This window comes from Saccopteryx bilineata, chromosome 3, assembly GCF_036850765.1.
Source record: "Saccopteryx bilineata isolate mSacBil1 chromosome 3, mSacBil1_pri_phased_curated, whole genome shotgun sequence".
In the NCBI taxonomy this organism is placed as follows: domain Eukaryota; kingdom Metazoa; phylum Chordata; class Mammalia; order Chiroptera; family Emballonuridae; genus Saccopteryx; species Saccopteryx bilineata.
The window spans coordinates 293,398,975-293,415,691 of NC_089492.1; the positions used below are offsets into that span (position 1 = coordinate 293,398,975).

Below are 16,717 nucleotides of genomic sequence, written 5' to 3' on the forward strand. Positions count from 1 at the left end.
CGTGCTGTTTCTTCGGACTCACGGAACGGAGGGACAGGGTTGCTGAGCGACCCACGGCGGGAGGTGTTTTGCAGAAAACTCTCTGGCCAGCCTCAGTTTCCCCATCCGCCATCTAGACACTGCCGCTCCCTTTGGGGACAATGGAAGAAGAGCTGGGGGGAGGACCCAGGAAAGGTTTGCTGAATTGGCGGGGGAGGCCGTGTAGCCAAAATAATGGCTCCTCTGCTTAGTCCTGTGGACATCACCTGCCATGTGAAGTGTCTCCTTGTGCTTGAGGTGCCCCCAGGGCACCCCTGGCATCCAGCAGGCGCTCAATCAGTACATGTGAATTCACGATTTCTTTGTGCAAGTAGTGTTTATTGTTCCCCATTTTACAGAAAAGAAAACCGAAGTCAAGCGCATTCAGGCCTCTCTGGCATCATGCCAGTCTCTAAGGGTGACCTGCTTCCTGGGTGTTTACAGACAAGGGAGGAAGAACAAGCCTGGGACAGGGAGGGGGAGGGGTGGTCCAGCAGGGTTGGAGTTGTCAGAGGGGGGGTGGCTGGGAAGACGCAGCTCCAGGTGGCCACAGAGGCTGAAAGGTAGGAATGGGGGGTGAGTCTCCCATGATCCTAGCCTGGGGGTGGTTTGGGGCAGCCCCTTTGTTCATGGGCAGTGGGCGGGCAGGCATGGAGGTGGTAATCATTAGACGGATGTTCAGCGGTCCCTGGGCTCTGTCATCAGCCTCAGTTCACAGGAGGAGTGACTGAGACCTCAGGCTTCCGGATGGGAAGGTGGAGAAGCCAAGCTTCCTTGTCACCCCCAGGAGGAAAGTGGTTCGCCCAGGGAGGGTGGCCTCAGACCAGTTCACTACTGGCAGCCACCACCTCACAGTCCCAGGTCACCCTGACTCAATGCCAGCTGTCATTTCCCCTGAGTGTCCTTGAAGATAGAGCTCTTAGGTCTCTTCCTCCAGGCAGCCTTCCTTGAACATCCTCAGGAGGAGTATCATCTCTCCCTCTTCTGTGAACTGCCAATCAAGGGACCCTTTCTGGTCCCCCTGGTTGGGCCCATCCCTGCAGGTCTCCTGACCCCTACCCCACTCTCCTCTCTGGGGTACAGGAGGGAAGCAATTAAGAGAGAACTACCTGAGTGCTTGACCAGGCAGTGGCACAGTAGATAGAGTGTTGGCCTGGGACGCTGAGGACCCAGGTTCAAAACCACGAGGTCGCTGGCTTGAGCACAGGCTCATTAGCTAGAGCACAGCATCCCCAGCTTGAGCAAGGGATCATAGACATGACTCCATGGTCACCGGCTTGAGCCCAAAATTGCTGACTTGAGCAAGGGGTCTGGCTCAGCTGGAGCCCCCAGTCAAGGCACAGATGAGAAAGCAATCAATGAACAACTAAGGTGCTACAACTATGAATTGATGCTTCTCATCTCTCTCCCCCTTCCTGTTTGTCCCTCTCTCTCTCACTAAAAAAAAAAAGAAAGAGAAAGAAAAAAAGTGGGAGCTATCTGAGACCCTATATAAACTGAATAAATATCCAAATCCTAATCCCTGGAACCTGAATCCTATAGCTTGCATGGCAAGATGGGCTTGCAGATGTGATTAAATTAAGGATGTTCAGCGGGGGATACTATCCTGGGATATCTAGGGAGATTCAATGTCATTGCAGTGTCCTTATAAACAAAAGAGGGGCCTGACCTGTGGTGGTGCAGTGGATAGAGCGTCGACCTGGAAATGCTGAGGTCGCCGGTTCAAAACCCTGGGCTTGCCTGGTCAAGGCACATATGGGAGTTGATGCTTCCAGCTCCTCCCCCCTGTCTCTCTCTCTCTCTCTCTCCTCTCTAAAATGAATAAATAAAATAAAAAATTTAAAAAAAAAATTTAAACAAAAGAGGAAGGCAGGAGGGTCATAGATCTGAAAATGCTACATTGCTGCTTTGAAAATGGAGGAAGCCAAGAAATGCACCTTAGAAGCCGGGGATGCTGAAGATCTACCTGCGGAACTGTGAGATAGTGTGCATTGTTCTAAGGAACTGAGTTGGTGAAATATGTTGCAGCAGCGAGAGCAAACTACAGATCACCAACCGTGCTCCTTCCTGATCGGGTCCCCTCCCTGCGGGGCTGGGTTGTGAGTGACATTGGCACACAGGTATGGGATAAGAACTGGTTCAGGAAGGCACTCCCTCGGATGCCCTGCTCTCCCCGCGCTGGCTGACAACTGTGGAAGCAGCAGCCTGCATCAGAAGGAGCTCCTCTGACTGCCCAGGTCAGGGTGGCTGGCAGCATGGTGAGCCTAGGGTGTCCACAGGCATTCCCGGGCTGCCCTGTGGTCACCTGCAATGCTGTCAATCCCCAGAAAACTGATTGACACTCACCGTATGCCAAGCGCTGAGCACCCACATGTAAACTAAACAAACAGGAACCTTCAGCCTCATAGGAGTCTCATTGGAAAATGCTGGAAGCCCACCCACAACCCATAGCACCTCAACCTGGACTAAGCAAAGCAGGATATGGACTCCAAGGCCTGGGAGGGACAGGACAGATGACTCATGTTGAGTTTATCCCAAGGGTGTCTGCCATCTACTCTGCTGTGACTGAGCCAGGAAGGCTTCTGAGAGAGCCCAAAAGCTTCCCTCCCTGGAGGTGGCTGTCCACAGGGAGAGCTGGGCCTCCGCTGGGGGCCCATCAAGGATGCCAGGAAAGGCTGATGGAGCCCCAACAGAGTAGGTGCAATAACTAGCCTCCAGAAATGAATGAATGGAGATAGGGGCTCCAGTGGCCAGGGAGGTCCAGGAGCAACTGCCCTAAGTCAAGTGACACTGTCAGAGCCAGAGGACAACCTTGGCCTACTTGAGCCTGGGTGACACGGTGGCCCCACAGCAGCACATCAGGAGGATTCCAGAAGCCAGGACCCATAAGGGAAGTCAAAGCCTCCAAAGCAACTTGGTACTCAGCACCCAGGTGGGAGCTAGTCTTTGAGGCTCAGGCCCTATCTGTCCCTCCCCAGCCCTGGTCCTCACCAGGGGTACAGGGTGGCCACTGAGGACCAGCATGGAGACAGCTGGGTCCCACCTGGCCCAGTTTCAGGCAGCAGAGAAGAAAACAAACGACACCACCTGGGCGGGGTCAGCCCTGCAATGAATGGCCCAGTCAGGGGGTGTTTCCAGGGAACAGCAGCAGCAACAGCTTTGCCCTCCAAGTATGGGGGCCACCCACCCCTGCAGGGACCTTCAGAACCTTCAACCCCTGCTCCCATAAGGATACCCCATCCAGACCTCTGGTGATAACTAGGGGTGTACTCAGTGAGACCCTCGTGAGGATCAGAGCTGGGTCGCCCTCAGCAGGCTCCTTGCAGAGGTCAGTCCGGGAGGCTCCCCAGCTAGACTCCCACAAGGAATGATGATGGGGGACTCCCACCGCACCCTGATGGAGACCGGGTTTAGAAGCTTCTCCTAGAAGGGCCTTTACAAAGATGGGGTCATGACACCCTCAGCTGGAGGCTGGCAGGGATTAGGGTCCCAGGTGTTCCCGGGGGTTGCTTCTTTTTTTAAAATATGTATTTTTAAAATATGTATTTCTTGATTTTAGAGAGGAAGGGAGAGAGCAGGAGAAAGAGCAACAGGAATATTGATCTGTTCCTGTATGTGCCCTGACCCGGGATGGAACTGGCAACCTCTCCTCTACAGGAGGACGCTCCATCCAACAGAGATACCCAGCCAGGGACCGGGGTTGCTTCTTGAGAGGGTCCCTGTCCAGTGGTGATGGTCTCACCAGTCCTCCCTCTGGAGAAATGCCAGGCACCTCGCTAAGCCTCATGGGATAATGGTGAATGATTCTGGCTGGGCCACCAAGATGACACCAAGGTCCCCAGGACTGGAGCCTGGATCTGCAGCAGAGATACGTTTAATGTGGCCCCCATACCTTTCTCCTGCCCCGTAGGCCCGTGGTCCAGCCGGGGTCATCCTCTGTCTCCCACTCACGGTCCGACGGGCTATCCAGCGTGCCCTCCGCCTCCGCTGAGTCTCCGGGGTTCCCTGGGGACTCCAGCGTGTCCTTTGCAGCCCCTGGGAGGGCAGCGTCCAGGTCACGGCCTGTGGGGCCTGGCGTCCAGGCGGGGGTCCAGGGTGCCCCGGGCGTGGGCCGCGGCGGGAACCAGGAGAAGCCGGGCGCAGGGGCGAGCGCCACCAGCTGGGGTCGGGCTGGGCCGGAAGAGGCGGCGTGCGGGATGAGGAAGAAGATGTAGACGCCGGAGACCACCAGCCCTGCGGCCACGAGCACGGCCAGCGCCACGGCCGCGTTGAAGGCCCAGGTGGGGCTGTCTAGTGTCAGGCGGCGCGACAGCGGGCGGCCAAGGCGCAGCGGCGGCGGAGGCGCGGGGCGGGTCTTGCGCGTCCCAGGCGCGGGAGGCGGGCGCAGGTAGAGCAAGCCGCGGCGCCGGTCGAAGCGCACGGAGCCGTCGCGCGCGGGCACGTCGCGCGCGTCACGGGGAAGGAGGCCGGGCTGTGTGGGCAGCGCAGGCAGCCCCCCGCGGAGGGCCAGGCGTGTGGGCGCGCGGCACACCGGGCAGGCCACCGCGTCGCCGCCGCCAGCCGTGGCCAGCGACAGGCGCGCCAGGCACTCGAGGCAGAAGATGTGGCCGCAGTCCAGGCGCTTGGGCAGCTTGAACACTCCGTCGAAGGACGACACGCAGATGAGGCATTCCACGGGGGACGCAGGACGTAGGATGGGACCCGAGCTCGGGCTACTGTCGTCCCCATCCTCCTCGTCCTCATCCTCCCCCCTTCCCGGAGACTGGGGCGCAGAGAGCGAGCTCGGGGTGCTGGGTCCCGAGCTCTGAGGGGCCCGCGGGCGGCGGAGCCAGGGCGGCCGAGGGCAGGGCATCCGGATGGGACCTGCGGAGAGAGGCATCGGAAGGCTGGGGGATCTGGACGCTGCACAGGACTCCCCCCAACCTGGAGCTGGGCCCAGCAGCAGAGATGGTATGGGGGACAGAAGACACTTGGGATAGGGGCAGAAAAAATTGTCTGAGGTAGAATCAAGACTTGGGAGGCAGGTAGATGGGGGCTCTGAAGAGGAGTGGTAGCAGGGAGGGACCCAGGATGGACCAGAAGTGAACCCAAGGCAAACAGCAGATTGAGTTAGAGACTTGGGAGGTCCCAGAGATGATGGCTGATTAGACCTGAGTGGCTCCAGAGAAGACTCTAGACAGGCATGTGGAGGAGCAGATAGGACTCCTGGGAGAGCTCAGCCAACAGACCCCGCAGGAGTACAGAAACTCCGGTAATTGCACACAGGACACCTGAGCCTCAGACAGGTGCCCAGCAGCATAGAGAAAGGCTGGAAAGCCCACAACAGGGGTCAAAGGTTCCCCACCAATGATACACCCCAAATGTCCTTAAGACCCTTCCTACCTGCTGGAGCCTTCTTCTGACAAGTCCCTGACAGTTCTGACCCCAATCTATGACCTACCCGCAGAGGGACAAGCTGCCCCTCCTTGTGGGACGGAGCCTGAGGTGGAGCCACACCCCCAGGTCCCAACCAGACTTGTTGGACTGCTTGCCAAGCCCACAAGAACACAGCCGGATGTGAGGGGGCGCAGGTGATGGCACAGGTTGTCACCAGACACCTCCTTAGGGACCCTCTGCCTCAAGGCACTGGAGAAGTGACCCTGGGGTAGCAGCAGCTTTTCAGATCACTCAGGGCTGGGCTGCAGCCAGACCACACAAGGTGGCCAGGAAAACAGCCTAGGGCTCCTGGGGGTACAACCTGGCCAGAGCGGGACTTCTGGAGTCTTTGCAGTGGGAGGCAGGAAGACTACTTAGTGGACTGGACAGGGTTGGCCTCTGATAGACAGCAAAGGGACTAGAAGTGGTCAGGGCCAACAACCCGGTTTGGCTTCCTCTCCAAGTTACTTCCAGGTTAAAAGGTCTCTCAGGATGGTGGACTGCCATCCAGGCCTCATGGGCACCCACCTAAACCTTCCCCAGGCCGGGCGAGGACAAGGCCACCCCTCTTAATTCCAGCCAGCTGTTAACTCTGAGTCAGTGGTGCTTCCCTGGGGAATCCAGGCCCCCACAGACCAAAGACGTGCCAGAGCCTTGGCCAGTAGCCCATGGACACAGCTTCGGCCCAGCATATGGATGTCCCGGGTTCAATTCCCATTCAGAGCACGTAATAAAAGCAACCATCTGCTTCTATTCCCCCTCTCTCCCTCATGCAGGCAGAGGCTCTATTGGTTTCAGCGCTGAGGCCCCAGGCGCTGAGGATGACTTGGTTGTGCCAGGTTCGAGACTGTCAGCCTCATGAGCTAAAAAAATATATATTTTAATTTATTCCAGTGTCTGCACCAGACAAGGATTGTTGGGTAGATCCCGCTCAGGGTGCATGCAGGAGTCGGTCTCACTATCTCCCCTCCTCTCATCTAAAAAAAAAAGACATGACAGGAATGTGGTCAGCTTCTCAGGATTTGGGTCTGTCCTGCCCCATCTCCAAGAGAATCCCCAAGCACAGAGAATGGCACAGTAGGTGGTGCTGCCCAAAGGGCAAACAGGTTTATTGGGGCTGCAGACAGTGATCAACGGTTGGACTTGGCCACACGCTCCAGCTCGTCTTTCTTCTTGATCGCATAGGAGTTGGAGGAGCCCTGCAAGGAGGCACATGGTTAGCTCTGGCTTTGGGGAGACCATTGCACCCCCCACCCCCACCCCGAGCCTCCCAGTGTTCTCACCCACCTTGGCAGCGTTGATGAGCTCATCCGCCAGGCACTCAGCAATGGTCTTAATGTTCCGGAAGGCAGCCTCGCGGGCCCCTGTGCACAGCAGCCAGATGGCCTAGGGAGCATGGGAGTCTGCTAAGCCTGGGCCAGGGGGTGCCCCAAACCAGGAAAAGGACACAGTCCAATTGGGCCCCCAACAAATGCTACCACATTGCCACTCAATGGCCCACTGACAGGAGACAGTGGGATCCCACAGTGCGGCCCAGGTGGAATGCAGCTGGATCAGGGATCAGTCTGATGGCCACAAAAATAAGTGTAGATACAAAGGTTGAAGTTGGGCCCCCAATTACAGGAGACTGGAATCCTCCCACGACAGAGAAATCCAATATAGTGTGTGCTATTGGCCTAGACCTTTGATTGAAAGTGAACAGCTATAAAGGGTGTGCTGGGGACCGCTGTATAAATGGGACACTGAGGAAACACTAGATCAGGGGTCCCCAAACTGCGGCCCCCTGAGGCCATTTATCCGGCCCCCACCGCACTTCGGGAAGGGGCACCTCTTTCATTGGTGGTCAGTGAGAGGAGCATAGTCCCCATTGAAATACTGGTCAGTTTGTTGATTTAAATTTACTTGTTCGTTATTTTAAATATTGTATTTGTTCCCGTTTTGTTTTTTTACTTTAAAATAAGATATGTGCAGTGTGCATAGGGATTTGTTCATAGTGTTTTTTATAGTCCGGCCCTCCAATGGTCTGAGTGACAGTGAACTGGCCCCCTGTGTAAAAAGTTTGGGGACCCCCTGCACTAGATACTTGATTGCTCTTAAAATTCTTCAGGGGTGAACTTCATGTTCTCAAAGACACACACTGAGCATTGGGGAGATGGTTAGAATGTCTACAATTGATTCTCAAATAGTCTGAGAAACACACACAGTAAAAACAGACACCAGAATCAAATGGCACCTCAGCCCAATGGGGCCCCAAAAGGTCCAGAGCTGAGATCTGCCCTGCCCTGCATAGGGTAAGGAATCCAGGAAGGCTTCCTGGAGGAAATGACACTCCAGGTAAAACATGCAGACTGAGACAAACCTTCCCACTTGCCAGACTCTGCTCCATGAGGACTCCACCAACGTCTGATTGGCTGTCCCTGCCCAGCTACGTGTGCCAAAAGCCCCAGGCCCACCTGATTCACACGGCGCAGAGGGGACACATCCACAGCTTGTCTCCTCACGGTTCCGGCTCGCCCAATTCGAGTTGAGTCCTCCCGGGGACCGCTGTTGATGATGGCATTCACCAGGACCTGCAGAGGGTTCTAGGACAGAGGTGGGTGGGTGTCAATGAGTCTGAGGTCTTAGCCAGTAGCCTTCTTTGGTTTCCTCACCACTAACACCTAGAGGACCCCACTGTGCACACCATAGGGTGGCTGTTGGCTTCAAGGTTGGCTAAGGGCATTCTCTGTCCAACTGGCCTCAGGCCCTACCTCGCCAGTGAGCAGGTGGATGATCTCAAAGGCGTGCTTGACGATGCGTACAGTCATGAGCTTCTTGCCGTTGTTGCGGCCATGCATCATCATGGAGTTGGTGAGGCGCTCCACAATGGGGCACTGGGCCTTGCGGAAGCGCTTGGCCGCATAGCGCCCTGCACTGTGGGGCAGATACTTGGCATACTTCTCCTTCACTGCGATGTAATCCTGGGACAGCAGGGAGAGGGGACCGTGGTTAGGAGCAGGATAGAACAGAGGCCCCAACCACCCACTCAGGGAACCCCTCCAACTGTGGGGTCTCCGGATGTGAGCTCCTAGCTACCCTGAAAACATAAAACGTAAACAGGTGCCTTTATAATGGAAGGAAGTAGGGTGGAAAACTAGGAAGAATGTAACAAAACTACCCAATTTTGTTTCAATAGTGTTCTTCAAACCCACTATGGATGTTTCAGATTAGTTAATTCTTGGTAAGGCAGGAGGTATCCTCCATGCTACAGAATGTTTAGGAGCAATTAGTTCTGACACCCAAACCATTATTTTAAAAGAATCACACAAAAATCCTTCCTATACATACATACATTTCCCTAGAAAACACCAAAATGTTGGGGGACAAGGCTGGGACCAGGAACTGTGTGTGTATTTGGAGGACCCTCAATAGTCCCACTATGAAACGTGCCCAAGGCCATTTAATGTTTCACCTGTAAAGATATGTACAATGTTTTTCTAAAATACAAGCAGTGACGGGGAAGGGACGCAGGATGCTGATACTGGCACGATGGGTATAGACGCTGGAGGGAGCCACCTGCCCAAACAGGCAGGTGACATGGCGAGTGTCCAACCTAGGGGTCCACTGTGCAGGAAAACCTGCAAACGTGAGCTGTGACATCACGGGTGTGATTGAACTGTCCTGGCTCAGGGTAGAGACCTGCACAGCTTCCAAGACAGAGGGAGAACTCGACCCACAATCAATGACTTTTGCTTCCCCGGACCCACAAGAGTATCAGGAAAAATAAAAAACAAAGCCTGGACACAAACACATATATGACAGAGACCACATGTGACCCAGAGACCAAAACATTTAAAGTTTGTGGACTTGCCAAATAACCCGTGAATGAAAACAATCTGCAAGACATTTGGCGTGAAAGACAGGGCCAAGTTCTCCCACGATATTTAGTTAAAAAAAAAAAAGCTTTAATTCCTTTTAAAATAATAATAAACATAACCCAACCTGAATTTTCCTCATCTTTGTACAAATACAGTCACAAAATATAATTTGTTTTGTGACGAACCCACCAAAGTGCTGCTAATGAGGCCAAGCATACAACAATACGCAAGTAAGATAAACTTGGGAGGCCTCCCATTTTCTTATTTCAGAAACCTATTACAAAGCCAGAGCGATGCAGATAGTGTGTCAGGTGTGAAGACAGATACACAGCCCAACAGAACAGAATCCAGAAATAAGTATCTATGCTCAACTGATTTTCAACACAGGTGCCAAGACATAATCTCTTTAACATTACCTGAATACATACATATAGCGCATGAGAAAATTAAATTACAAACATCCTGTGGCCTAAATGTGCTAAATAAAATGCAACAAAATTAAAAACAAACACCAGATAGTGCCAGAAACAAGGGAATTCCTACATGCAAAAGAGTGATGTTAAACTCTTGGACTTTAAAATGGTCACAGTGACAGCCCTGACTGGGTGGCTCAGTAGATAAGGAGTCATCATGGTGTACCGAGGTCACAGGTTTGATCCCCAGTCAGGGTACGTAGGAGAAGCAAACAAGTACAAAACTAAACAGAACAACTAAGTGAAATGAGTGGATGTTTCTCTCTCTTAAATCAATGGGGAAATTAAAATGGTCACAAAGGTGAATTTTTTCTTATGTGTATTTTACTATAAAACACACCACAAAAATAACAGTTCATAGGATGTAATGCTCCTTCTGAGGAATAAACCATCTTGTCAGAAAGTGTAGCAATCTCTGTACAGGACACAGGATAAAAAAGATATGGTGGGTCCAGGGAATCCGTTTCATCTGAAGAGGAGGGAGCATTCATTTGTTAGTCCACTTCGTTGAGCATTCACTGGTGGCTTCCCATATTGTGCCCTGACTAGGGAATGGAAAGGCAACCTTGGAATTTCAGGACCACGCTCTAAGAGACTGAGCTAACCAACCCAGGGCATCACGTCTTCCACTCTCAACTTAGCAGGCAAGCGACAAGTTTCAAGTGACCCTTCCGAAAAGAATCCACATGTGCCCCTATCCACCCCGCTGCAGGGCACAACCGCCATGCCCTCACCCACTAACCTGCAAGGAAATGTCATTGATTTGCACATCATCCGTGCTCCACTTCCCGAAGAGCTTGATGTCGGGGGTCTCTGCTACTGCAGGGGCAGCCGGGTCCCAGTCAGTCATCCTAGGGACAGAAATCGTCAGAACCCAGGGGCACCCCCTACCGACAACAGACAGAACCTGCCCACATCCTCCTGTGCATTCGGAAGTTCTTCGGAACCCAGGCAGACCGTGCCGTTCTGGCTCGACCTTGCTGAGATCTACAAGAACAGGTGTCAGCAAGACAGCTGAGTCCATCCATCGGCCCCCCACCCTCAGGATCCCTGGCGTCCAAAACTCCTGCAGGGACCACAGCTAGACCAAGTGATGCCAAACCGCGGACGTCGCATCTGCTGGAATTCAAATTCCCAACCATCCCGGGAAGAGAGTCATCCAACTGGTCAGAACGCTGCTCCCTCATTAGCAAAACGGAAATGTTTATCTGCCAACAAGGATCCCTGTGCGAATTCTGCGCCTCATCGGGCAAAACCTGCGGTTTGGGTCCGGCAGTCACGTGCGTGCACCGACCCGAGCGCACCGTGCATTTCAAAACGAGAAGTTACTGCAAAAAGGCCAAGCCCGCAATCCGGAGCCCTGCTGCACGCCAAGCTACAGAGGCGGTGGGATTCCACCAACGCTCCCCAAGCCTAACTCCCTATTCCGCCACGTGTTTTCTGGAAGGAAAGGTGAAGGACCCATCAGGGAACACCCGGGACTCGGGACCAATCCACGGCTTCCCGGGAGACTCTGGACCAGACATTAGAGCCCGGACCTCGCGGCGGCCTCACCTAAGCGCGGAGCCGGGGAGTCTCTGTCGCTCGGCGTGAAACAGGCGCCGCAGTGACACACACAGGAAGAGGCCGCAGGCCCCCGGCCGAGGCTTTTAACGAGAACGAAAACTTCCGGGTCAGCGGAGGCGACCGCCGCACTAACCCTCCCCCCCACAATATCCTTATGGACCAATCCGAAGCAAGAATGTCAAGACGTTCTCCGCATTGCCCGGGAAACGTACAACCAGGACACATGCGCACTTCCAGATGCGTTCCCAGTAGAAGGCCTGGCGGAAGTCTGACGTCCACTACGTGCCCGACTTTGGGGGCTCTAGCACAGACGCAGAACCAGAACTCTCGGTGAGGTCAGCGCCACCATGTCTAATGAGGGCAGTAGTCCCTCTGGCGTTCGCTGCCCTGTTGGCAGGTGACTTCTTGTCTTACCTGCCGCAGGATTGGGGCGGGGCTAGCCAGTTCGGCGCCCTCTCATTCCTCGCCGCGGTGACGGCCCCTTTATCGGCAGGTGCGTGCTGCAGGCTCGGGTAGCGGAGTGGCTCCCATGGTCCCGACTGCCTTCCTCTGGTCGCGGCTCCCCGGTCCCACCTTCCCCCATACACTCTCGAACTCGGGGAGGGGATATTTTTCGGCTTGACCCTTACCTTCACCCCAGTCCGGTCCCCCCCCCCCCGTTGTCTCTCCTGGACGCCCGTTATTACGATGAGTTGCGATTAAGGATCTCGATTATCCTAGATTATCCTAGACCTAGATAATTTCTGGTGTAATCTCACTGTAGTGTGTGTGTGTGTGTGTGTGTGTGTGTGTGTGACAGAGAGTCAGAGGCAGAGAGGAATCAGTTCTTCTTTGCAGCACCTTAGCTGTTCATTGATTGAATTCTCATATGTGCCTTGACCGGCGGCTACAGCAGAGCGAGTGACTCCTTGCTCAAACCAGCGACCTTGGGCTCAAGCTGGTGAGCTTTGCTCAGTCCAACGCTCTGTCCACTGCGCCACCGCCTGGTCAGGCATCCCAGTGTCTTTGTATGAGGAGAGACAGGAGGCTCAAGTTCAAGGAGAGGTGATGACAGACACAGAGTGAACAGTTTGACAAGGTGGATAACAGCTGTGAGGCAAGGAAAGGAGGTGGCTTGTAGACAGATGCTAGTGAAGGCAGGTCCTGCCTTCAGAAGCAAGTGACACGTCTGACCAGGCGGTGGCGCAGTGGATAGTGTCGGACTGGGATACGGAGGACCCAGGTTCGAGACCTGGAGGTCGCCAGCTTGAGCGCGGGCTCATCTGGTTTGAGCAAAAAGCTCACCAGCTTGGACCCAAGGTCGCTGGCTTGAGCAAGGGGTTACTCGGTCTGCTGAAGGCCCGCGGTCAAGGCACATATGAGACAGCAGTCAGTGAACAACTAAGGTGTCACAACGGCAACGAAAGACTGATGATTGATGCTTCTCATCTCTCTCTGTTACTGTCTGTCCCTATCTATCCCTCTCTCTGACTCTTTCTCTGTCCCTGTAAAAAAAAAAAAAAAAAAAGGCAGCAGCAAGTGACACTGCCAAAACCCCATCTCCACAACTGAGTTAATAAACTTGCATTGCTGTAAGCTACTAAGTTTGGGGTCATTTGTTACAGCAGCAATAGGAAACCAACAGCCACACTGGGATTTGGAAATTGGGATAGCAGGCATCAGGCCTTCCCAGCACTGGCTCTGCTGGAATGAATGGTCAGGAGTCCATGTTCAGCTGTTTACATTTGCAGTGAGGTCACCAGACCTGAGAGCCTAGGCTGCCTGAGGGGAAGTGAGGACAGGCTGACCTAGGGCCCAACCCTGCTGCTAGATGAGCTCTATCTCACACCTCACACTTGCTGGTTGGTGGCAAGTGAACAAACAGAAGCTGAGCAGTGGAGGGATTCTGGGTGGCTAAGCAATGTTGCTTGTGAGGAGTGAGCTGTGAAGATCCCAAGCCAGGAGTGATGGTGTTCTGACAGTTGACAAAGAGGAGGGATGGTCCTGGGTAGCAGAGAGAGGCAGGGAAGCCATACTCTAGCCTTGGGGGCAGTCTAGGGTGACACAGAGAGTAGGAAAGGAGGCTTCAGAGCTCTCATTTCCTGTGTCATTCCTCCCCTCTCCTGGTCTGTAGAGGGGAGTTGGGAACACCCAGCAGGCACCAGTCATGGAGTTCTTGTTCTTTGGCTCAGTTTTCTACTTCTTCCGTCCTGGGAACTGCCAACATCCCTTTCTCCTCTGCTGCAGATCAGACAGGACATTGTGTTGGGGGGCTGGCCCCAGGATGGAGGCTGGGGCTCAGGACACTGGACAGGGAGGCAATCCCAAGGCAGACAGGGGCCGGGAGGAGAGGTTCAAGACAGGGCTGATGTGGCGCAGTGGGTAAAGCATCGACCTGGGATGCTGAGGTTGCCGGTTCGAAACCCCGGACTTCCCTGGTTAAGGCACATGTGGGAGTTGATGCTTTCTGCTCCTCCTCCCCTTCTCTCTCTCTCTCTCTCCCTCTCTATAAAATGAATAATAAAAAAAAGACAGGGCTGATGCTACTTGCAGGGGACCTAACCAAGAGATACCCCTCTCAGCTGAGAAACCTCCATGGAAGTACAGCAGGTGTCAGGACAATTCCTTGAGATAGGGACTCTGGAAGCTGAGGCCTGGATGTGAGACCCAGCTGAGAAACCTGTCAGGGTGAGCACCTGGACTCCTCTGGCTGGAGCCATGTGGCTCCACTTCCTCTCAGGACCTTGACCTGGCCATCCCCCCCCTCTCCCCCCAGAAGCCACACGTTAGGGAGGGCGCCTGTTGGTGCACATCTGGTGCCAGGGCCTCTAGCCATAACTCCCGTCTGGCGTGGAGTCCCAGAGCACCGGCCGGAGAGAAGGCCTCCATGTGTGACCACTGTGGAGGCCCAGCATTACTCTGGAGCTGCCCTGGGGCTCATCTGTGCAAGGCGCGCACAGACGATCCATCGTGCAAATAGGTCACAAGCACCCAGACCTTCCCAAGAGCATTGCAACCTCCAGCAGCAGCCCCTGGTGGAGCTTCCTGATGTGGGCTCGAGCAATGAAGCCTTTGCCTGGAGGCCCCCCCCCACCGCAGGGCCTACAAGACCTGAGTCCCTCGCGTGTGCCGGGTGTGGAAAACGCTATGGGTCTATCGGCCCAGATAAGCAGCAGCAGGTGGGTGAGGGTCCCTCGGCGTGTCCTCCCTGCACCCTGGCCTCATGTCCTTGCCCCAGTGGCCCCACCACCTCCTCAGCCCAGCGTCTGGACACATTCGCTGGAGCACCACTGCGGAGGCCTGCCCCCCCCCCCGCGGGTGCGAAGGTCAGAGATGGATTTAACAGCACCCCCCAATCCCGCGCCTGCACCCTGGGCCCCAACTTCTTCAGGGCCCCGCAAAACCCCACCTTGACACTTTCTTCTAATGACACCAAATTTGGTTTCATATGTGCAATTTTAACATGCATGGTACATAATATTTTTTTATTTATTTAAAATATGGTTAAGCCTGACCTGTTGTGGTGCAGTGGATAAAGCGTCAACCTGGAATGCTGAGGTTGCCAGTTTGAAACCCTGGGCTTGCCTGGTCAAGGCACATATGGGAGTTGATGCTTCCTGCCCTTCCCCCTTCTCTCTCTCTCTCTTTCTCTCCTCTCCAAAATGAATTTTAAAAAATATTAAAAATATGGTTAACATGTATTTTTATTTTCCCTGTCTTTCTTTTTTTTAAGAAGCCCGATATTTCCTTCTGCGCCCAAGGTCTCAACTGACTTTAATCCACCTCTGGCGAAGGTCCTTCCGGCTGGGTTGCCAGTCTTGCGGTTATTGTGGCAAGGGGCTGCATGTGGCCGGGAAGAAGTAATATGCGTGCCTGAAGCGCGTCAAGACCTTCAACCAGCACTCCAACCTGAGTCCCCACCCGCGTAGGCACAGCAGTGCCAAGCCCTAGGCGTGCCCACTGTGCGAGAAGGCCTTCAAGGGCTGCTCCAGCCGGTGCAGCACCTACAGCTGCTCAGAGCGCCTCTAGACCTTCCGCCCACACTCAGGCAAGAAGCCCTACATCTATCTGCCGAGGCTGCAGCAAGGCCTTTGTGTGCAACTAACTGCAGCCTCGTGTGCCCCCAGCGCATGCATACACGTGCTCCCAGTGTGGCTATGCTTTCAGCTAGCACTCCAACCACACAGCATCTCAAGCGGCAATCTGCTGCACCCTGACCTGGGGACACCCCTGAGCAACAGGTTGTGAACAGAATCCTCTGGGCGGCTGTGGGCTCAGGACACCGCTTGGGCGGACCAAAATGAGCACACCCTCCCCCCCACCCCCACGTGGGCTGCACTTGCTGGGAGCGCAGGTGTCTAGAGCAGAAGATCCTACTGGAGACACTTCCTACAAGGGCTGTTCCAACGGTGACCCGGGCCCTGGCTGGGGACATGTGTTAGGCAGGTGGCTCACCCTCCTAGGAGGGGTGCGTTCCTGCAGAGACAGGTCTTCAAGTAGTAGCCAACTGATCAGGATGCCCCTTTGGAATGATATTAATATGCAGCTTACTAAAAAGTTGTTTGAGCTACGTGACAAGAAATCCTCCTCCAGGTCTGGTGCTCAGAAGCCTGGCTTGTAAGGACACAATAAAGAGTCCTGTTACACCACCCAGATTCCAGAGCTAGGTCACCCCCAGATGCAATGCCACTGGATTGAAGGAAGACTGATGTCTGTTCAGGAAGGATGACCCCTACCACAAGATTAGACAGATTTTTCTCAAAGGGTCTGTGCCTTATTCCTGGGGGGGAAAGACATACTCAGATTTTGTGTGTGTGTGTGTGTGACAGAGACAGAGACAAAGAGAGGGCCAGATAGGGACAGACAGACAGGAAGGGAGAGAGAAGTATCCATTCTTCATTGCAGCTCCTTAACTGTTCATTGATTGCTTTCTTATATGTGCCTTGACTGGGGGGGCTACAGCAGAGCGAGTGACCCCTTGCTCAAGCCAGCAACCTTAGGCTCAAGCTGGTGAACCTTGCTCAAACCAGATGAGTCTGTGCTCAAGCTGGCGACCTTGGGGTTTCGAATCTGGGTCCTCTGCGTCCCAGTCCGACATTCTATCCACTGCGCCACTGCCTGGTCAGGCATCCCAGATCTTTCAGGGATGGAGAGAGACTGGCTCTGAGGTGAGGCTAATCCCCAAACACTGTGATCTAGGGGACAAAGGAGAGTTTCATGGTGGTCAAGTGATAAAACAAGTTTTAACTCATTGTCCCCTTGTGGGTTCACTGCCTGTGCACACCCATCTGGTCATGCCCCAGTTTCTGGGCAGGTTGTTGGCAGCGACGTTCTCAGCAACTGGCCGAATCCCTATGTCAGCTCTCCTTGCCGTAGGGTGAGGACCCTTAGGGTAGGAAGGTTCAAGCA

The 16,717-nt window shown here is 54.3% G+C and overlaps 2 protein-coding genes across 2 annotated transcripts; both read right to left on the reverse strand.

Moving 5' to 3' along the window:
- Positions 1–348: 348 nt before the first annotated feature.
- RNF225 (ring finger protein 225) lies at positions 349–6,369 on the reverse strand. The gene is made up of 2 exons (XM_066270848.1): positions 3,911–6,369; positions 349–574 (listed from the first exon to the last, which is right to left on the reverse strand). Exons 1-2 carry the CDS (start codon positions 4,895–4,897, stop codon positions 527–529), a joined length of 1,035 nt encoding a protein of 344 aa, XP_066126945.1. The 5' UTR covers positions 4,898–6,369; the 3' UTR covers positions 349–526.
- Positions 6,370–6,513: 144 nt separating this feature from the next.
- Positions 6,514–11,454, reverse strand: RPS5 (ribosomal protein S5). Its single transcript, XM_066270851.1, has 6 exons — positions 11,318–11,454; positions 10,506–10,614; positions 8,184–8,393; positions 7,887–8,015; positions 6,721–6,819; positions 6,514–6,632 (listed from the first exon to the last, which is right to left on the reverse strand). The coding sequence occupies exons 2-6, from the start codon at positions 10,611–10,613 to the stop codon at positions 6,564–6,566; spliced, it is 615 nt and encodes a 204-aa protein (XP_066126948.1). The 5' UTR covers position 10,614; positions 11,318–11,454; the 3' UTR covers positions 6,514–6,563.
- Positions 11,455–16,717: the final 5,263 nt, after the last annotated feature.